At 42.3% G+C, this 23,409-nt stretch overlaps 1 protein-coding gene across 6 annotated transcripts in view; it reads right to left on the bottom strand.

The window, feature by feature from the left end:
* HECW1 (HECT, C2 and WW domain containing E3 ubiquitin protein ligase 1) overlaps positions 1 to 23,409 on the bottom strand; it is a 262,500-nt gene that overhangs the window by 21,219 nt on the left and 217,872 nt on the right. For all 6 annotated transcript variants that reach the window (XM_063325617.1, XM_063325615.1, XM_063325618.1 and 3 more), the window contains 3 exons: positions 22,661 to 22,774; positions 19,639 to 19,791; positions 751 to 849 (listed from right to left, as the gene is read on the bottom strand). In XM_063325617.1, the coding sequence (XP_063181687.1) occupies positions 751 to 849; positions 19,639 to 19,791; positions 22,661 to 22,774 (366 nt within the window). The remainder of the gene's footprint in view (positions 1 to 750; positions 850 to 19,638; positions 19,792 to 22,660; positions 22,775 to 23,409) is intronic.

Raw genomic sequence — 23,409 nt, 5'->3', positions numbered from 1 at the left:
ATCTTCGCTGATTTGGAATCATCCTAAATGATAAACTACTTTAGCTAAACTTTATTCTGCACTCTGTTGTTTAATTGCAGTCTTGACTTACTACTTACAGCTTTTCTTATTGCTACAAATTTTATGTACCTTGTCTTATTGCAGTCTATTAATTAAAGAGGGACAGACTGTCAATTAAAGTTAACCTTATAAACTTGACACTCAAAGAAACGTGTTACTGGTAGCTTCTGCTTACTGGTGTGAAAGACAGAAGACAACCAATACAAAACATTCACTGTTTACATCTCCATTAGCATTCCTAATTAATTCGAGTTTTTTTTAAAATGTAAACCTACTCTACCAGCGAGGCATGAGAAATTATGTATTTTTTTATGTGACCCCCCCCTCCTTTTTTTGTTGTTATTTTGTTGTGTTCCGTCAAAGATGCTTTGCAGTCTTCCACATCTCATTTTAATTGCTTTGATAACTTTTCATCAGTAGTAAACTCTGGAATTATGGGTCAGTACTTTTCTAAATGTCATACTTACTATGCGTTTTTATCAGCACAGTATTTATGAAGGGCAAAGTCTTGGAGAAAGTAAAGAAAAAATAAAACACGTTTGTTTTCTATCACAGACCAACCAACCAACAGGGGAAAGGACTTCAAGGTCAGAGTGCTCGAAGCAACTCCATGAGAGTCTGTGTCTCTAGAACTCACTGCAGGATCGCTGTTTCTGCATGGTTTCTGCATGGCTGCGTGCTTGTACTTACAGCCTTAGTAGTGCTTTGTAGAACGGCCTTGTGAAGAAAGCATCAAGAAGGTACTGATGAATGAGAGCAAGGCCAAGAATACGACCGCTGAACCTGAACCTAGGGTATAAAATGCAGGGTAAATTAAGTATAACTCAAGACATTCAACACAGAAACTTACACAGATAGCAACTGTTCTTTATTTCTGACTTAGTTCCTTCCATTTATTCATTTATTTCTTTTTTTCTGAGCAGATACCTAACATCACTCCTTGCACCTCTGATCAATAATGGATCTCTTCTTCATCCATCTCCTACAGTACCCATACGTGCAGCTGGCACGTTATATGTTCTCCTGTGCCAAATCCATAAACACTCTGAAGACTCACCTTCTGTGATCTTTAGTTGAATGTTCTAATACAGACTGACTCCATCAAACACAATATTTAGCCAGTGAAATACTGTAATACTCCACCTTACCTCAGCAGAAAACATACTATCAAAACAGCTGCAAAGGACATTTGGTGAATCAGTACATCCAATTTCTGACTGGTTACACTTTCCAAGCTGGGGCTTCAGAGTACTTTAAAAGAGTAGCGAGTTGGCTTTATAAGGGGGGGAATTAAATTCAAATAAGTTTACTGTTGTGATAAAGGACACATACTAAAATCAGTATCTAAAGCTCAGGCAAGCTGTCCCCAGACCACTTTCTTAATGCCGATGCTCAGCTGTCTTCGGCCTTTACATACTCTTGTGTTTGCTTCTGTTTTCCAAGAACAACCCCTAGTCCCGCTCCAAGTACACTCAAATAGTGCCCTGTCTGTTACAATCTATGACCCGTGATGATAAGCTGTTAAAGCTTTTCTTTCTACGATTTCTTCTGTGACTTATTAGATACTATTCCTTCAGATCTGGTTTTACATCAGTAATCTTAAGCAGAAAAATACAGAATTGGTGTGAGTCCAGGTGTGTTTGTTTTTTGTAAAAACGCCCCCCCCCCCCATCACCCATCCAAGACTTACTTATTTGTAAAGAAGGAAAAGAAAAGAATCCAACATCCCAAATATGAGCACTCCAAGCCTGAGCTGCCTGACATCATAGTAAAGTTTTATTGCACAAAAGATGAGAAACAGATCAAAAAGCCAAGAAACCATTCCTTCCGCTACAGGAACCAGTGCAAAGACCCCTCCTGCATATGAATGAAACATGAGTCTCATCGTAATAAAAGTAGCACAGAGTATCCGTTCAGTCAACTTTATGCTCATGGGACAGAACAACAAGTGCTTAGTATGTCAAATGGGGCACAAAATAGCATGCTGTGGGCCCAATTAGCATTTACATCACCACGGGAGCTGCCTCCAGGTCCCCTGCATCCAAGAAAGGTGCTTATGATATGCAGCTGACTGGTAACAGAAGAGTGATTATATTACCCCCTTACAGCTGTTTCCACAGCAGCAACAAAAGGCAGCTGTTGGGTCCAGTTAGGACCCGCTTCACTTCACTTGTGCTCCGGTGCAATGTTTCCAGCAAAAAAGCCATGAAAAGAGGGGGCGCTGACACAATGAAAGTACAGTGGAAGCCAGACGACTCAAATCCCAGAAATACTGAGCCTGCAATCCATCAGTTTTATAGCACCTTCAGGATCTATAATCAAGTCCGTTTGTCCTAAATAATGCATGTCGGCTTTTTTGGTTTTGTTCTTCACCGCCTCCCCTTCCCCCATCCATCCCTATACATTTTGTAAGTGAATGCTGAATGAAAATACTATGAGCACTGGGTGTTCCTCACCACGACGCTCACCCCATGGCTACTTGACTGTGCTGGCCGGAGCCATTCGGGGTAAAGTAAAGATGAAAGTATAAATTGCCAAGAAAAGTCACACAGATTTGGGAGCACTGTTTCTGCTAAGCTGTTGCTTGAATGCATGCACAGAGTTGGTTTTCTTCTTGCTGCTTGTATCACTTCTTTACCTCTACAAAGGCTTTAGAGGGCATTAATGCAAAGCTGACATGAAAGGGCAGTGCACCAAGATCAAGGTGTTTACAATCACGAGCACGTGTTACGGTAGCCGTTAATGGCGAGTTTAATTTGAATCAATGCCGTATGGCAGAACTGTATCAAACCCTCCGAAGGTCATGGGCAGCGTTTCTGTGTAAAAGGACTAAGTCAGCCTACGCAACCATGGGTCAGAGCAACTCTGTCTTGTGTGGTCCTTCAGTCTGGCCTTGCACTTGCAACCCTCTGGGACACACCAGGGCTCGGCTCGCTCAAACTGTGGGCCTGACTGTGGTTCTATAGTCCCAGCCCTTGCAATGATACCATGTAGGAAAACAAATCTGGTACTAACTGGTCCGGATAAAAGAGATTAAATAATTAACAAGAGGTCGCCACTCCTGGTGCCTGTCAATACAATGGATGAAAAAGCTTTGTTGAGACTGTATTTCTCAGCAGCTCCACATCACCCCAGCAGACACAGTGCTTTGTGGCCAAAGCATGTGAGCTCTCCAGCCCACAAACCCTTCCTCTTCCACATGCAGCTTTGGTTTCTCTGCAGAGACTCACTATACCTGACTCTCTGATCTGAAGAGTAGTGTAAGAGAAGGTACTCTGGCCCCTTTTCTGTTCTGGATTGCGCCTGGGACCATAGATGACACGCCTGTAGTCCAGACGCTCAATGAGAAACACAGACAGCGGCAAGTCAACGGATAAGTGTTCAACACCAGGCTGGATGGGGCTTTGAGTAACTTGGTCTAGTGGGAGGTGTCCCTGCCCACGGCAGAGGGGTTGGAACTAGATGATCTTTGAGGTCCCTTCCAACCCAAACCATTCTGTGATTCTATAAAAGGGAGGCATTTGCTACTCTCCTCAGAGGACAACTATATGGTCTATCTGCGCATGTGTCTATGCAGTCCATCAAGCTGCCACCAGGATCAGCCAAGCATAACAGTCCCACTTAAAATATATCACAACTTACAAAAAAGCAACTAGAAAAATTGCCTTCCTTACAAAAGCCAGGTAAACCAAAACCAGACTTTTGTGTTTGTTTCTTCCTGAAGGATTTAGAGCTTGGGTGAGATTCAGAGACAGTGCCTTCAGAAAAAACAAGTTTTCTTGACAGAATAAGTAGGACAAAGGTAAATCCTAGCTGGAGGGCACATACTTTCCTTAAACCCGATTTACATTTATCTTTCCAAGGAAATATAAAATGCTTGTTCGATTTCTTTCTAGGAGGAAAGATGGCTCAGGAGAGGTGGGGAATGCGACGTCTTGCTCTGGCCCTTTCTTTCAACACCCTCCCCTTTTGGAGACAATGATTGAATCTGAGTAATGTGCTCCAGCAGAAATGGGAAATGCAGGAGGGAGTTAATGAACAGGAAATGGTGGAATGAGAGACAGAATTAACGAGCAGGAGAGCTGCTCTGGTTTGCCTGCCTATTGACACCGTTCATCCACTCAACAAAGGACATTGTGTGCACCTGCCTTCTGGCTTTTAACGCTACTACTATTTGACCCGTTTGCAGTAGTTTCCACGCTACCCACCTAACTCCCTTTCTTTCTGGAGGCTGCAGGTGCCCCCAGAACAGCCTGTTTTCACAACAGCCTGCTGCAAAATAACAGGCTCGTTCTCCTCAGTGGGACTCTCTGCATGCTTACTGCGTGTCTGTGTACACAGGGAGAGACAAATCCATATGCTGTAGCAGCGACTAAGCAATAAATTTTCCTGCAATTGCAGGTGAGTCACAGGAAATTTAATTTACTCTGGTCCTTATCATAGCAGCAGAGTAAGGCAGGACCTATAATGACCCTTTGTTACAGGTCTTTCTCTTAACTGGTTGAACTAACCCAGCTCTACTTTATATGACAGTCCTGCCTTGGATTCAGATGGAGAATGATGTACTTTGACAAAATTGTAATCTATGTGTACAGGGGAAGAATGGTTTTTATCATTCTGTAGGGGATGCTTTGGTAACCATGCCATGTGGGCTACATTGGGTATTGTATGAGAAACTTTAAATCCTAAATAGAGGAAGCACCTGATGGGATTAAAAAGATTGAAAATCTTGCAAACCTTATCTCACTCGAACACATCATCTAGGTTTAAATGTGCCCTTCTTGATGCAGTAGCTTGTGAAAAAATATTCAAAGGAGGGCTCAAGAGAGATGAATATCATATGGTTCACATCAAATTTGAAAATGTCATTTTCCTTTTAAGAGACTACTGAAAACTAGCTTTCATCTTTAAGACAAATTTGCATGTTCTGTTGCACCAGTTTTAAAGCTTTTGACTGTTTAATTGTGTAGATGAACTTTTGGCCACCTGAAAGACAAGCTGAACAAATGAGACTACACTGCAGTACAGGATTTCTGCCCTTGGCAGCTCTTCTAAGGGAGGTGGATGGCAGGTGGATGCAGCTGGAGAGCTTATTCGTCCTTCCACAGTGGGAGAGATTGGACCTGATCTCAACCCTTATTAGATATCAGAGAATCTAAGAAGGGGAAAGTATTTAGAAGGGCCCAGTCATGGGAAAGGCTTCACTCCGAACATGCATCTTATTAGACAACAGAGAATTCAGTCATGAAACCCAAATTTGTAGAAAACCAGTCATCATGGCTTCCAGACATTGTGGTACAGCTTATTTTCACACAATCGTAGAATAGTTTGGGTTGGAAGGGACCTTTACAGGTCATCTAGTCCAACCCCCTTGCAATGAGCAGGGACATCTTCAACTACATCAGGGTGCTCAGAGGCCCCTCCAACCCGACCTTGAATGTTTCCAAAGATGGGACACCTACCACCTCTCTGGGCAACTGTTCCAGGGTTTCACCACCTTTATTGTAAAAAGTTTCTTCCATATATCCAGTCTAAATCTATGCTCTTTTAGTTTAAAACTGTTATCTCTTGCTCTATTGCAACGGGCCCTGATAAAGAGTCCCTCCCCATCCTTCCTGTAGGCCCCCTTTAAGTACCGGAGGGCCGCAATAAGGTCTCCCTGGAGCCTTCTCTTCTCCAGGCTGAACAACCCCAACTCTCTCAGCCTGTCCTCATAGCATAGGTGCTCCAACCCCCTAAATATCTTCGTGGCCCTCTGGTCTCGCTCTAACAGGTCCGTGTCCTTCTTATGTTGGAGGCCCCAGAACTGGTTGCAGTAATCCAGGTGAGGTCTCACCAGAGCGGAGTAGAGCGGTAGAACCACCTCCCTCGACCTGTTGGCCACGCTTCTTTTGATGTAGCCCAGGATGCAGTTGGCTTTCTGGGTTGCAAGTGCACATTGCTGGCTCATGTCCAGCTTTTCATCCACCAGTACTCTCACATTCTTCTCAGCGGGGCTGCTCTCAATCTCTTCATCCCCCAGCCTGTACTGATATCAGGGGTTGCCCCGACTCAGGTGCAGGATCCTGCACTTGGCCTTGTTGAACCTCCTGAGGCATATGCACCAGAGCTGTGTGTCTATATGCTAGTAGCACATATCCTTGCGTTGGCTCAGTGCAGGACACGATCAACACGTCCTGTAATGAGCTACATCTACTGAGCAATAACCTACCAGTAGGATCAGATCGTCTTTACAAAACCTTGGCAGTGGATCAAATCCACACCTCTATCAGCCTTCATTAACAAATGCCTTTCTTTAGTTTGGTGTGCATATTTAACCCCTAACTCACATAAATGACAGAACATTTGAACGGACTAATGTGATGACATGAAGCGATCTATTGTCAGAAAGGTTAACCATGCAGGCTGGGATAGCTACCGCCGTTCTGTTAGCTATCTGACCTGCATCTGCAAACTTTGCAGGCTGCCTCTTTGCCACCATGTCATTTGGTGGTGTGGTAAATTTGCTTTGCATATCTGCAGGCTCCGAGGTGGACGCTGTGGCATTCCAGCACGATGCCTCTTCAGTTCAGGAATCTGATGAGCTCATGTGTCATTAATATGAAAGGAACGGCTCTTACAAAGGCCAGGAGACAAAAGTCCACAAAGTCTCGGCACATTAAAGAGAAAAGGTAAAAATAATTCCTAAATGAGTCCTGGAGGAGAATTCCAATATAAGGAGTAATAAGCTTATTGTTGGCTTGTTTTCTTTTCTTATATCCATCTCTAATACGAAGAATTCTCAGAGAGACAAAGACAAATGCAGCGTCTTCCAATGTTGTGCTGAGGATTTATCCCACCTCTTCTGATAGCTAGCCACACTGGCATCATCCCACCTGAGAACTTACTCTGGATCCCCACGCGCCTCTTCTGAAGGAATGGTAATGATGATCTACCTGACCAAGTTTTGTTGTCTTCTTTTTAATCTCCTCTGAGTTACGCTCTATATACTGAAATGCATCTTATCTCATATATGGTCAAAATTCATTCCAGGTTTTCCAGACAGTTACCGAGATTTTATGGGGAATCTCCACACTTCCTCACTATGAAACCATAGAAAATTCTGTCAGATAAGCTTCATTTTCAGCCCATTTTCCAAAATAAAACTGAAAGGAAACTTTTAGGAGTGCTGACGCGGAACAACTGTTTGTGCAGACTTCCAGCCTGGAAAATGATGGATGTTAAACAGCTATAGACTACAGGGATTTACCCCTGCAGCCCCTGTAAATGTTATTGGGATTTAATGGAGGATACATTCTACTCAGAGCCAAGGCATTTCATTCAGGCATCGAAAGATGAAAGAGCATATTCCACGAGTCCCTCTTTGATAATACTCTGTCTCCTTACTATTCCCATAAAACTTATGAGATTTAATTACGTTTTAAAGGAAATTCGTAACACTCATTTAAGAAAGCACTGGCCTCTGTTAAGTAGCCCCAATCGTAAAGTGTATGGAAAGTGGAAGAGTCCAGCAGGCCTGACTGCAGATTGTCATAAAATACAAAGAAGGTGTTCAGAGATGTGTGAAATGTGTGCATCGCCCAAGAATGAAATTAAACAAGAAAAAAAAAAAAGGGATGAAAACTGATTTTTCAGAGAGAAAAGCTACCTGGTACAAAAAAAAATTCCTTTAGGCTTCAAACCCTGAACTGGGAATTCTCTTCAGGTGAAGATCTACAGGAGTGAGCCTTCTCTTGCCAGCCTTCCTTTAGATATTTTTACTGTTGCTGGGCACCTGAGTTTCATATGATGAGCGTGTTTATGTGAGTCAACCTCTTGGTTTATTGCTAAGTTGTGCGTAAATTTTCTGCTGCAAAAGGCCAGTGCAACACTGACACTCCAATAAGTGCTTGCCCTACTTTTATTTTCTGGATCTATCTGCAAATGTAACCCAACATTTGTTTCTCAGTACTAAAAAGTAACCACATAAAAAAGAGCTATTGCTTACACGTGATGGAAATGCGAACTATCCATGTCCTTCTAAATCTCTGGAGCTCATGTACTCTGAATTAGCAACTAAACCTCAAACCATTCCTGAAGCTTAATTTACCAGTAACTGAAAAACAGGGAGATAATGCAAATCTTACTGCTTCTTTATTTAACCTCATCAAATCCTTCATGTCTTTCCCTTGTCTCTAACCAAGCTATGTTGCATTTTCACTCAAAATGTCTTTTCATCTTCCTTATATCATGGTTATACCCACCACAAAAGAACTGTCAGGAAAGGTTAAAAGACTAATTGTGCCACAGAGCAAAAAGCACGCTTTTATCAGGAAAGCTGCAGGCTCTTCTGCTTTATCCAGAAAAATGAGGGGCAAAGATAATGTAGACAAGGGAAATTCCCAGTGTCCCCTCAGGTTTCTCTAAACACAGTCTCCCAAACATCTACTTTCAGCTTACTCTCTCTACAATAAGAAATCTGTGCTATGTGTCATTTTACCAATAGCAAAGGAGTTCCATGAATGTAGTGTTTTGGAGGAGGAGAGGAGGAGTGGGAGTGTGGCTGAGCGATGGAGCTGCTATCTCTGCTTGCAGAGCTATCAACCTCACGGACCATAACTTAACTCCATAACTTAAAATCATCCTCCTCTGGGAGAACCCCTGGCAAAACACGGCAGCACAAACATGACTAACCTTCATCAGAAATCAGGCTGCTTGCAGGGTTTGGCTTCACTTCCTGGTACAATGGATAAAACACACTGGCCTGTAAGACTGTTGGCAAACTCTCCTCCAATTTTGCCCAGTAACTACAGAGGAGATGCAGACTGAGGTATGAACTATTGGCTAGAAGACCACAAACCTCTACCTTTTGTGATTGCCAGATCCTAGGCTGTATTTTTGACTAGCAGATCTCAAAGCAGCTTCCAGAGGAGATCAGTGCCAATATTTCATTTGACAAATGAGAAAACTTAAGTACAAAAGTAAAATGTCTTAATTTAATGTTACCCAGAAAATAAGTGGTAGAGACAGCAATGGAATCACAGTCCTCTGAGTCCCAGCTCTATTTTAGTTGTTTAGTCAATTTGACGTTTTTTTACTTTCTTACCTTCTACAAAAATGATATGTAATTTTGTGAATCAGCTCTAGTTTATGATCCGCTCCCTGGGGATCAACTCAGTCTGATGCCTATAGGTTGTTTTTTTAAGACAGCAAAAGAGCATTTTTATCAAGAGATTTTGATTTCTCAGTCAAACCTTTTGGAAAAGCTGGTGGTGGGGGGACACTTTGTAAATCTATGAATTGGTGAAGTTTTATCCATTGCATGATTTATGTTTGCTTTCCATAGCTTTGCCATGTGTTGAAACAAACTAGTCAAGCTACAGGGGAAAATCCATAGATTGAGTCATCTGCCAGACAAGAGGGCCATAAAAGCACAAGCCAAATGACTGCACATTTTCCTTCAATGGCTAACTATGAACACCGAAGCCACAATAACTGACTTACTCTCTGTCAAAGGAGGCACATCCTTTCCCGCCTGTCTGGGGTATTTAATCACGAGAGAGACTGCTCACCATAAACTCACTGGTAAGCACCCAGGACTGTTTACACCATGTGACGAAGCCCGATGCGGATATCCTTGAGCTAACTGCAAACAGGTCTTCTGCAGTGCAGAGCCACATGGACTTCGCACCCCGGGTCCAGAAGGCGCACACTCGGGTTTGCGCTGTACTGCAGTTCAGCTAAGGATCCCTGCCTCTCGGGATGAGGTTCCTCAACTGAGTAAACTCAGAAATCTGTGTGCTAAAATTCAGATATACTGAAAAGTCACTGTTTGAAAGTCTGGTTTAGGTCTTGTTTTGCAAACCGTTAAACGCCTCCAACTTTTATTAATACCACTGCAAACTGATGGCTCCACTCCTCTCCTGAGAACACGCAGAATGCATTACACCTGGACCTTTGCGTTGCTGATCTGAAGTCCAAGAAAATTTTTGTCTTTTCCTTCATGAATCTTTCCAATAAAATTAATGAATTCCAGTTTCTAGTCCATCTTTTCCAGAATGCAAGTCATAAGTCGCAATGTAAAAAGCTTCCTTCAATCAGACACAAGATACTGAATTTATGGTTCTGTATTCCTGTTATTAAATACATTATTTTTTTTTCATAGAGGGTGGATAGGTCAGGATTTTTCAGAATTTAGTTGAGACTTCGAAAAATATTCCTGTCCCAGGTTGGGGCAAACTGACAAAATTGACATTGCCCTTCTCTCTTTCAATACATTCACATCAGATCAACTGAAACGTTAATCTTCCCGTTTTCTGCATTTTAATGTAATGCTAAGGTAACATACTGAAACGAAGGATAATTTTCAATGGACAAACGAAGCTTCTAACTTTCAAAATATCCCAGGGAGAGACCTACACAAAGAGAAATGCCTTTTCTACTCAAAAATACCCAAAATGAATTTGGGTGATTTACTGAAAACAATTCTGCTCTGCAAGCACCCTTTCTTTTGATGCATGAATTGTGTTTATTAATAAAGAAGGTTAGCTTGGGAATGTCTGCACCTGCTCTAACTGACTTTTCTTTACCTCACACCAAAGTCTGAATAAAATGCAGTGAGAAATAAGGAGGGGCAAAGACGCCTGAGCCATACTTCATAGTGACAGCTCAGCCTCGCCATTCCAGTGTGGCTGGAACAAGAGATACGAGGACATTCATCACTCCCTGGGAGTTTTTCGCCACTACAAATAAACACACAATCTCTGCCCACCCTGATGCTTCCCCGCAGGCCCACACGCTCAGAGACAGTGTGGATTTTATCCTTTTCTCCTCTACCACATGCAAGGTGGAGACACTACAGAGATTTTCATGTGAAGCCTCCCATCTCTGGGCAAATTTAATCCGCAATGTTGCAAAAGACTAAATGGCCTTAAGCAAAGGAAAAAAAAAAAAAAAAGATGACTTTTGTGAAAACACAGCAAAACAGAACACCCGCCTTTCCCTCAAACCAAACTGTAATTATGGAAGCAATGCTAGACAATATGAGATTCAGAGCAGGAAAAAGAAGGAAAGAAGAGAAAGGTCTCTTCTTTCAAGCTGTTTTATATCGCCATTCAGATCCTCAAAAGAATTTGAAAAAAATCCTCCACTAAGACACAGAAAGTCAAGAATAAGGTAAATATAAAGCAGAAACTTTTTTAAAAAAAAAAACGGTTGCTGTAGAAGCTCAGTTTGGGAGAATGTTTTTTTTCTCCTCCTTCACTTTGGTTTGCCTTTAATCTTACTATTCCTCCTGACCCTTAATAAATAATTAACCAGCTGTTGAGGCAGGCTCTATGTGATATAGTAATACATCAAACTTAATAGGAAAATAAAAGTTTACTTAAGTACAGAAGGCACTGAGAGAGATCACAGTGCAGCAGCAAGAAGGCATTTCAGTAACATACTCTTTTCACATAGTGAAAAGGTCTTACAAAATTATTTCAGCTGCATATTTATTTTAATATCACTCTTGTCCACAAGATTTACAATAGCGCTTGATAATTTCTCATGCAAACATAATTTATTTAAAGTAAGATATTGCTAGTAATTAAAATTTATAGTGTAATGTAACATTAAATGCTTTGGTGTTCTATGGTGCCTTTCATCTGAGAATTTCAAAGCAGTTCAGAGCATTAGTGTACATCAAATGGATTTCAAGTTGATTACATACTAGGAAATCTCTTCAGACGGAAACTGAGGCAAAGAGGTCAACATCTAAATTTCAAAAACAACCGGATGTTGCTGGATGTTCACTCTGGGGTGCTATATGTGATCTGATTTTTAAGAGGATGATTTTTCAGCATTTAGCATAAACAGGTCCCTTCAAGATGGCTGCAAAACTCATCTTCTAAATTCATTCCTCCTCCAAACACAGACCTACACAACTGGCCCATTTGAGGCCAAACCCAAGATCAGTGTTTCTGACTCCCTTAATAATAGAACAGGTATTGGGCCATATCTAGGTGGCCTGCCACCACAGTTGAAACATTAAAGTTAAAGAGATAAATGAGTAATTTGGGCCACATATTCCCCAGAGATACTTTCAGTCAGTGGAGAGGAGTAACGGCTGTTTGAAGACCTCCTGCTTGGATGCTGTGACTGCGTTTCTCCACTGTTTCTATAGAGCCACAGAACGTGCCCAAATCCATCCTATGAGCTGGTCAGCATCTGAATACAATCCATTAGGTCATGAGGCGATTTGTCACTTTCTTTAAAAAGACTTTAATTGAAATAAGTTCTCTATGTAACAGCATTAATGGAGCTTTGTTTCCTATAGCTATGTCTCTGATGGCCCAACATTACCACACTGCAATAGCTCCAGTTCCTCCTACACATCTCTGCTTGTGCTTCCCACGCTTTGGAGTACCTCCAGTTCCTCCCTTCTGCCTCCCCTGAGCTTTCACAGCTCTCCCTCGCGCCCCCAAGCTACCGAGGAAGATGCTATAAGCTGGTTCACAGCCTGAGCCTGTGATGGACCTGTCAGCTCGCTCGTGCTAACTGCCCAGTCAAGAGGCCAAGCAGAACAGGTAACCGTTGAGATCACCAGCCTGCCCTCACTGAGGCGTATCTATCCTTTACCCAGCCACATGTTTCACAAAGCTTTTAGGAAATTAGTATCTTTGGGATGTTTAACTTCCTGTCAAATAGGCCTCAAACTGATGAGGAAACTGTCTGATGGATAGGCAGGGCAATTGCACAAGGCGCAACTCCTAAGGAAACTGGGTTAAGAAAATCAAGCAAGCTCCCTAAGGAGAAAGGACAGCTGAGGTTGCAACATTCTTGGTTCTTCATGGGTTTATTAAAACAAAAAATGGGAAAAACAACACCCTGCATTCTTTGGCATGCCTGAGACGGATAGTGGTGGCTATGTGGTTTCTCATTTACATGAAATAAATAAAAGAGAAGGTCAGAGTTTGGCTGGGGGTGTACCCACACAGCACTGGGCGGGCAAAGGCAGCTTGCTCTACCCTTGTGCCAAGCTTGCCAGAGCACGTAAAAGCAACCCAGGCAGCGCCAAGCCTGAAGTAATCAGCCCTGATGGGAGGCAGCATATATTTTCTCAGCTCAGTGTTGCAGTAACCACGGCAGTTGGCTTGGAGCACAGGGAAAGCAAGTTCGTGTCAGCATGGAGAGTGGGCGCAACAGGCTTGCGTCTGCCTGCGGAATACAGTGTAGAAATACAGGCAAGTTTTCTGTCTGACTCCGTTGAGCAGCACGGACTAAAATACGAGGGGTACTGGGGGGCAGAAAGAAAGGTTAACTACGGGAACAGAATGAAGAAACTCCTGCCCCAAAGCAGTTCTAAATATGCATTAAGTTAATGGATTTCATCAGGACAGCGCAGCCAGGAATCAATCTACAGCTTCTGGGAACCTGGGCCACTGGGTCTGAATATATCATCATCTTTGTGGTCTTCAGTAGGGTTCTGCACAAAAACATTTTACTCACAAGTCTACAACTTTCTAATAAGGTCCTGCTAAGTAAAAGTATTGAATTTCATTTAAAGAAACACAAACAAACAAAACACAACAGGACTTTCCTGAGATGGATACAGAACGCTAAGTATGATTAGCAAGCTGTAAATACCTCTAAGATAACTGTGACACTGGGGTACTGCTCTCTGGCTGCATAACTGTCACAGCAAGGTCCGCAAATGCCTAATTGTTAAAAAAAACAAGCTGTCATTAATTCACTATGAAAACACAGAAAAAGATGTTTCAAGTTAGCATCCCTCAGATCTCCAAGTGAATGTCTGTGAGTGATTTTATCTGTCTAGGCCATCTGGTCTTCTATGAAGAGACTGGGCTTCTTTTCACATTTCTGGCTGTGGTTCTACATTTACAAAATACAATGAACTAAAAATTCGAGAGTAGATGACGTGAAAAGGATTGCTGGGGTGAGTCAGATAAAAGACCAGGCAAGTGATCTGGGGACAAAATGTCTGGTGTAGATGACCCGTGCTGTCTCTCAAAGAAAGGTGCATTACATTATCTTAGTGGGTTACTCCCGGGGACAGGACTGCTGTGAAGGAAAACTCTGGCCCACTCAGAAGACGTGTGAAAGAGAGACTAGATTTCCACCCAACAGCAGTTTGTGAACACAGTGTTTTGTGAACTAAAAAAAGAAACTTTTAGTTGTCACTATCAAATTAAGTACTCACAGCAGCGAGGGAAAGTTCAGGAGAAAACACTCAGAATTGCTTTATTCTAAGAAGCAGAACTTCTTATGTGATATTATGATGACAGCCAAATCGTAAACATCTGAAATTGGTAGCCATGTGAACAACGAAAGAGCACAGAGATGGTACTCTTCAGGTTTGGTGAAAATAATACAGAAACCATCACAGAAATGAACACCCAGTTTATCATTTTGCTTAGCTAGAGCTGAGTAGGGAAATACCACGGAAAATTATGGACCAAATAAAGACCTGAGGAAAACCACACTGTATCACAGCATGATTAGACAAATCATTGTGTTGCAATACAAGTGAATGAGACGCAGTGAAGAGATGCCAGCAATTTTCTAGACCACTTGAAAATGTACCATGAAGAAGACAGGGAGAGTAATCAGTGACCTACATGAATATTTAAGACTACACAAACTCTGTAACTAGATGTTTTGTTCCCAGAATTTAGAAGCACATTTCCACCATCTATTGTGCACCAGGTTGGTTTTTTTTTTTCCTCTCAGGGTTGATTTACCTATCCAACCTTTTGTTTGGTTGGTTGGTTTTGGTGACAATGAGAACTACAATATTCCATCAAACCTTAGGTATTCCAATCAGAGACAGAAACCTCTTTCCCCCCAGTGAAAAAGTATCTCTGTATATCCTCTAATATCGGGCATCCTGGACCCTAGTGCATCAATGCTGCAGGGAGCTGGAAGTCAGTCTAAAATCTTTCAAAGGACGGTCAGCAGGGAAGAGAGTGAGAAGCTGATGTGGCAAGCTATTGAGAACCATTTATTAGTATGCAAGAACTCAGTATTATGGAGCTGTACTGCATATTACACCTCTAACTTTGCGTGAGGTCGTGACAGAAACATTTAAGAGTCCCATCACTCTGTCTCCCAGCATACTGAGCAAAACCCGAGAAGGATTCATCAGTGACTCACCCTACCTCAGAGTACAGCAAAGACAAGAATATTCCTTCTGGGCTAAACCATGTTCTTTTCACTGAAATAATATATAGCAGCGCCACTTAGGTGGAGAAGGGCAAACTACCTTAAGAGGGGGTGTAAACAGTATTTTAGAATATGTTGTCAAATATCGAGGCAAAGAGCTAGGTATGTTACCTAGATCAGACAGAATGGCTCATTACTGGCATGGATTAAAAGCAGCTCTTCTGGCTACGAGCTTTGGGTACATCCCGTAGCATGCAGGTAAAAATGCATATCATTAAACTTCTTAGGTCTAGAGAGATATAACTGTGTCCTTTCAGATACAGGGGGATTTAAAATAATTTTTTTAAGTTTGAAAATGTGTGATATCTTGTATTTTGTATGTTCAGTAGGCACATATGTTAACTGAAGGAAAAAATCTTATTCAATGGAAGCTTGCAGGAAAGGTGTTAAATCTCAGTTTCTCCATAAATGAGAAATATTTTCCAGTCATTATGTCTCTTTCTTAACTTGGCATACATACAACTACTCTGTGCTTTGATGTGCTCATTTTGGACTCAGAATGTTGTTTGTACAAAGAGCGAAGCATGAAATAAACCATTAACAGCAGCAGAGCTGTAACTTTTAGGCCAGGGGAAAAAGAGCAGCGTATTTCTCAATTCTGCCAATATGAACAAAACTTCAACATCTTTGCACTTTGTTGTATTTATCTCAAGCTCACCACTGTTCGCTTAAGGAAGAGAAAATGTAAAATAATTTTGAGGGATTTTTTTTTTTTTTCTCCTAGCCCTGTTTCTTCATATAGCTGTGTCTGGATAGGTCTTGCAGAATTACTATACAGAGAAACACGTCAAGGGTAGATTCCACATAAATGATAAGCCCCACAGCACCAAAAGGCATACAGTTCAAGAAATCTGCAAATATAAACCAATTGTGGTTGTGTGGTTTTCATGACTGACATCAAACTTCAAGCTTTGAAAAGGCTAGGAATATTAATTTTCTGTGACCCTGGGACTCTCAAAACTGATTCATCCATCTATGTTAACTGATGTCTCATAAAGGATTTGGGAACAGGAAAACAATCTTTTTTTCTTGCATGTTAGAGGGAGGCGGCTCAGTTGGAATCATATCAACAAGTAAATCTAAGAAACAGAAGTTTTAGCACTGACTTTGATGAGAACAAAGTCTGAGAAAGACTGAGAACTTCAGAAAAACCCATTGCTCATGAACAAATAATGACAAGCAAGTTAGTACAGTGCCCTCAGAGAAGTTAGTCTATAAAGCCTTTACAGGAGAATCATACTCTTTTGAGTTTTAAAAAGCTTGGTCCAAATCCTATCTTAGCTGGCTGCACAGACTTCTGTATACAGTACTCTAGGGTTACACATGAGTAGCTGAGATCAGTTGACACAGACAGCATAAAAACATTTAGAATGTCTAGATATCTAACAAGCCAATCATGAAACCTATCAGGCTAATTATAAACTGCTGGTCTCAGGCAGTTATTTCCCTAACAGGTTCAAGAAGTATTACCAAGCACTTACTGGTCTGCTTATCTTTCCCTTGGGTTCTGCAGTCTTGCCCTATTTACACTACTTTACGTACAAACCTCTTCATTCATAGCATTTATTTCCTTCTGCAGGCCAAGGCATTTCTCTGTCCTAAAAAAATAAAACCAAAAATGCCCAAAGCCCAAATAACAATTATACAAGAAGCCTGTACAGATACATGTAGTTGGAGAAATATCATCATAGAATCTTCGTGGTTGGAAAGGACCTCTGAGATCACTGAGTCCAACCATACACACAACCCCCCCACACAATCTCTGCCACTAGAGCATGCCCTGAAGTGTCAAATCTAGACGTTTCTTAAACACCTCTAGGGATGGTGACTCAACCACCTCCCTGGGCAGGCTGTTCCAGGGCCTGACCACTCTTCTCAGTAAAGTAATTCTTCCTAATATCTAATCTAAACCTCCCCTGCCGCAACTTCAGACCATTTCCTCTGGTCCTGTCATTATTCACCTGGGAGAAGAGGCCAACACCCACCTCTCTACAACATCCTTTCAGGTAGCTGTAGAGGGCAATGAGGTCTCCCCTCAGCCTCCTCTTCTCCAAGCTAAACATGCCCAGCTCCCCCAGCCTCTCCTCATATGACCTGGTCTCCAGACCCCTCACCAGCCTGGTAGCTCTCCTCTGGACACGCTCCAGCACTTCTATGTCCCTCTTGCACAGAGGGGCCCAGAACTGAACACAGTACTCGAGGTGAGGCCTCACCAGTGCTGAGTACAGAGGCACCATCACTTCCCTGCTCCTGCTGGCCACGCCATTCCTGATACAAGCCAGAATGCTATTGGCCTTCTTGGTCACCCGGGCACACTGCTGCCTCACGTTAAGCTGGCCGTCCACCAGCACCCCCAGGTCCTTTTCTGCTGGGCAGCTTTCCAGCCACTCTTCCCCAAGCCTTTAGCATTGCTTGGGGTTGTTGTGACTGAAATGCAGGACCTGGCATTTGGCCTTATTAAACCTCATACAATTGGCCTTGGCCCATCGATCCAGCCTGTCCAGGTCCCTCTGTAGAGCCTTCCTACCCTCAAGCAGATCAGCACTCCCACCTAGTTTGGTGTCATCTGCAAACTTACTGCGGGTGCACTCAATCCCCTCATCCAGATCATTGATAAAGATATTAAACAAAACTGGCCCCAAAACTGAGCCCTGAGGGACACCACTGGTGACCGGCCGCCAAGAGGATTTCACCCCATTAATCACAACTCCTAAGTGTCTAACTGCTACTGATTTTTGAGTTAAATGCTAACTGCTATAGAAAGTCATATTAGATATCTTTCTGCTCTTCTATATGCCCAGGATAGGATACCTTTAAAAATTTGCCTCTTCCATGATGAAATCTCTCAATGAACAGAAGAACAAAATGAGGGGATCAAACAAAGTATACACTTTTTGCAGAATTTATCACTTAAGAAAACTGCAGCTGAACTCTTCACAACAACAGTACTTATAACAGGTAAGAGTCAGGGCCTGTTTCAAATACTACTGAGATAACATGACAACACCATTTCTGGAGAAAGAGGCCTGCGTCCAGTTCGCGCACAGTGTGGGCAGAATGATCTTGGGTTTGCACCTGCCTAAGTAGTCCCGTGCCCTGAAATCAAAACGCATCTTCACAAATACAGCCTCCTAAATCAAAAGTTCATCCATGCTGACTGTTAAGCCGAACAAAGGACAGACTTATTTCTTCTTGAAAACTAGGATTGGAGTGGGAGATGGACAAGCTGTAAGAACTAAGCTGCTCCCTTCCTGCTAATGTCAGCAGAGAAACAGTCTAATGCAAGGATCACTGTTAGCAAAATGCTCCACTGCTGAACGTGATAATAAAAAAAATAAAACAAAATTCAGAGAGCATGACAGGTCCTAGCAACATTCCATTTTTTCCACTGCAACCTTAATGGAGGTGATGGTACAACCATTTAGTTGTTCTTGATCTCCTGCCCACTGTAAGCAAAGCAAAGGAGAACCTGTTTACAAGAACCCTGTTTACCCATCTAAGGGCATGTGCTATTTGCAATTTAAAAGGGGCCTGAACTGCCTTCCATTTTAAAGAAGGATCTCTGAGAGGAGCCAGTGAGATGGGTTAGACAAAGAAAAACACCACAGGAACAAACCCATGTGGCAGTGTTTCTTTGACACAATGAAATCCCACAAGGGATCAAACGACGCCTGGGGCTGGCAGCCCATGCTCCACTGGACCACATCTGAAACTATCAAAGGGAAAACAACTCCCAAAGACGGACAGATCTGGAGGCAGATAGAAAAACGAGGAGATCACAATATGCATTCAGAATTTTTGATAAAGAAACAAGATCAGCAATTTGTCTGTTTGCACACAGACTCGATAAGGTGAAGTACCTGCTCGCTCTGCGGGCCTTGCCACACACAAGCAGGGACACTCTGTCATGGGAGAAAAGGGCTTTCACTGGGCATTTTTAAATGCCTGTAGTAGGTACAGAGCAGCAACGTGGCTCTTAGAGAACACTATAGCTTCCAAGCACAATGCTGCTTGATGTGCAGAAAGACCACACTTGCTACTCTTCGAAAGGGACCAAGGAGAGGAGGCTGGGATTCAGGAGAGCTCGTCTCCCTGCCCTTTTTGCATTCACACGGAACTATACAAACATCAAGTCCCAAGTAATGCGAACAGGACGTTTTAATAGCAGGACCCTCATCACAACTCCTTTTCCAGAGCCTGCTGCTGTATTTACACTTACTCCTTCTCTTCCTTCTCCCAACCTACTTCCTAGTTCTTCCCAGAAGCAATGACACTTGTACGTAGTTTGGCCTAAACTGGCAGCTTTTGGGGTTTGCATTTCCATTTCCGTATTGCTCTAAAAGGATTGTTCAATTCTGCATAAAATGCCCTTACCATTCCAGGTGATTTTCAACAAAGGCAGACATGGGGCTGATCTGTACAGTGTAAGTGTCGTTGGCTGAATACTCAAACAGCCCATAATACGGATTGAAGAGCTCCTGAGACAGAAGGAAGAAGAATTCTCGGGAGGGGCCACTATAGTCCAACCTGGAAAGGAAAAGGTAAAAAACATAAAATGAGGCTCGTTCCTATTTGAGTGAATTTCCTGGGTTTTACCAACATTGACTACTGCCTAACACCTACCCCTGTGCAGTCAAGTGTTTCTAACACAGTGTATCTCCCCTCCCAAAACTTGATTCTGAGCCCTGAACAAGTCACGATGCTGAAACTTTGCCAGCATCCAGGTTGATCTGGGAGGAATCATAACTTAGACACATCCCTTAAGTAGTTTCTTTTCCTTTGTTCCAAAGGTTTAGTAAATTGGAGGTACAAAGCCCAGCCTTGCCTTAGCTGGCCGGCTAGCAACGGGCTAGCGTTTTAGTGAGTGGGTTTGAACTGCCTATGAACACCTGGATTCATAGAGCAGACAGCCCAGACTGAAACAGAAATTGCCCTTACTCCCCTTCACTGCGATGTAATCAAAGACACAATCTAGCCCCAAGCATGCTTTCTTAGCCATAGGTATAACCTAAAGGTCAATGCTGAAGAAGACCAAGTCCCAACCAAACTGTGGCTCTTAAGATAGAATGGTGATTCCTCCGTTGTTCCATCCAAGCTCTTCTACTTTTCTGATAGTTTCAAACATGTGTAGTACACCTTAAGCTGTGCTTTGCTGTTGCATGGTTTGCTCTGTAGAGTCACCTTTTTTCCTTTTTTTTTTTTTTAAACTCAACTGTTAAATCAAGCTGTTCCTGATTATCTCAACTTGAAAAAAAAAAAGCCAAACCCAAAAAGCTTCATGAGTGCCTTAAATCCAACTGTCATGGATTTATTAAAAAGAGATCATTCTCTAATAGTGGTAGGTAGGTTTTTTGATCTAAAACAAATCTACATGTAGCAAATACGAACAAATGATTTGTAGCCGTATATCACGTGTGCCAAAAGATTTTCCGAGGTGGGCACTATTCTTTCTACTTAACAAATGCAAAGTAAGTGGAAAACCCTGCAGCTGTATCAGAATGCTCTGTATTACGTTTGAAGTTACGGAAGCATAACCACAAGGGGCTGAATGATTGATTTGTTCAACTAGAAAGATGACGAAGGGCAGGCTGGCCCATCCACCTCTGTTTTACATCTGGAGGTTCAGTACTTTTTGAGCAGCTTTAACTCTAGGATCATGTGGTGAGGCTAAAGCCACAACAGCAAAAGGGGGTGGTATAAGCCCACATGAACCACTAGTGCTAACCATGTAACAGATCTGGTTCAACAGATATTAAGAGACTGGGCTAAGCCTGATGATGGCTGCAGTAACGAACCACAAAGAACACCTGTCTATATTCCAAAACCTCCAAGGAGAGATGAGGTATTGCATTTCTGGGCAACACATTAACTCATCATAAAGCCTTCATAGTTCATTTTCAATGTCATTTTAGCTTTGAAACATGTGGGAAGCTGTGCCCATACAGCATCACGTAGCCATACAGCACCAATTTCTTTACAGTAGGGAACTGGTATCCTGCAGTGCCTCCAGCAGAACCTATATTAGCATTAAACAGCAGAAACCCCGGGGGAATGTATCTTCGGATGTAAATGAAGCAGTGAAGAATGAATGAATTTGCAAATCAAATTGGTTTATAATTTCTCCTGAGGATACCGTGCCACACACAGTAGAAGCTATTAGAGATGTGGGGAAACCAACGTGACTTGGTCCAGTGTTAGCATACTAGAATGCTATTCCAAAAACACAAAGTGAGGTATGCTGCATGTTTATGCTTTACTTGCAAGCCAGAGGCAAAACCAGCTGTGAAAGACGACCTCTGTTAAATAATACTGAATCCGTGGAGTATAAAAAGTAAGAGTTAAGAAAACCCCTGATGCAGAGGTCACTGAGTGACTCTCTTTGAGATTGGTGACTTCTGTTTCCCACTGGACCTTAACATGTCCCTAGACAAACTCAGTTCAGCAGAAGCTTTTCACTTGACGTGCCACCTCAGAGCTGACAGTGTCAGCAGTTGTTGGACATCCCAAGAGCTGACCCCGAGCCTTGCTGTTCCAGTACCTTTCAAACTAAAAACCTATCCATGTGTTTTTTTTTTTTTAAATGAAATTTTATATGCAAAGCAATTGAAATATGATTTCCAGCCTTTGTTATATGGAACACTGGAAATACGCACAATGGTCTTTCCATTATAAAAGCATGTGGATTAAGCCTCAATTACAACATAGTCCTTGAGGTGAGCCAGTGTGGTGTTGAAAGGTTCTGTTCAGACTTGGAAACAAAAGGTCAGGGGCTGGCTTTAATCATACAAGAATGGCTCATGGATTTGAAAGGCTGGCAGAAAGTCTCCTTGAGAAAAGGCCTTCTCAAGATGGCCTTCTATTACTTTCGGCTTCCAACTGGGCAAATTAAACTGTAAGGACTGAACAGCATTCCTCTTCCTCACTCTAACCAGAAACAAGAAGTCCACATATGGATAGCAAATGATCATTAGATGGCATGCAAGGCAAAAATGCTTGAAGCAAAACCAGATCCATTTTGAAGAGCTAGAGTAACAAAGGGGATAAAGGTCTGGTCTCTAATTACAGCCCTGAGGCTGATTCAGTGTGCAAACATGGGCCTGTAGTTCAGTTTTGCCTTCCAGCCAGTCAAAATGCCTATGGCAACAAGATGGCTTTAGATTTAACCACTTAAATTGTCACTTTGAGACATCTAGATGGAAGGTACTATAGGAAAATGAAGCATTATTGCTATTGTTATTTTTAACAAATGTTTGAGCTAATTAAGATGAATCACTGAGTCAGAGGTAAAACAAAACCAAAGAAACATTACATAACAAGAGAGGCTCAGCCTCAGTCAACTCTGTGTTTTGCAACATAACAGCTACTTCAAAACTGATAGCATTTAGTGGTTCCCTACCCTTCCTCGCCAACAAACGTGACGTAGAGTTTGTTCCGCTGGAGCTCCTTGCGTGAATATGCCATTACCTGGTTGAAGGTGCCTTCCAGCAAGTGGTCACGTCGTATAATTAACCTGCAAAGGGAGGCAGAAATAGAAATCGAATGATTGAGTCTTGTGTGAGCCTGTGAGGCTGAAGGTAAACAAGAGCTGGCAGAGACATTCATTCTCGGAGAACTTAATAAACTTGCATCCACTGGTGCACATGCTACTTGACCACTATGGGTTTTCAGTGAGTTGTTTCATCAGGCTTTTCTATATGTCCCAAAGGTGAACTTCTTCACCATGCTGTGATTAAGTTCAAAGTGTTGCTCTACTGCTAAGACTCTCTATAGCACCCTCTATATAAAAATGTGTATGGTGGAGAGGGCTGTGAGTTTCCTGTGTATATGAGGTCACAGATTTCTGGATTTAATTCAGTGAATGTCCATGGAATTACTGCTTCTGTAGCAGGGTAAGCAAAGGGAGTATCAGCCTCTGTTTATACAACACACCTCTCACTCCCCTGCCAACCTCTAAACCAACTTAATGAATAGTACATTTAAACACCATGTGTGCAAGAAATCCTTCTTGTTTGTGGACATTTTAAGACAGACCTTCTAAAATGTGTTTCATGCCTGCCTTCGACCCACTTAGCAAGACACCAAAAGGGATAACCAACGGCAAGGACTCTCCAGCTCTCTGAGAATATTTTGATGATGACGTTTGCC

Source organism: Chroicocephalus ridibundus, chromosome 2 (assembly GCF_963924245.1).
Source record: "Chroicocephalus ridibundus chromosome 2, bChrRid1.1, whole genome shotgun sequence".
Taxonomy (NCBI): Eukaryota; Metazoa; Chordata; class Aves; order Charadriiformes; family Laridae; genus Chroicocephalus; species Chroicocephalus ridibundus.
The sequence above is the reverse complement of the archived record's forward strand: the minus strand, read 5'-3'. Positions and strand labels throughout refer to the sequence as shown.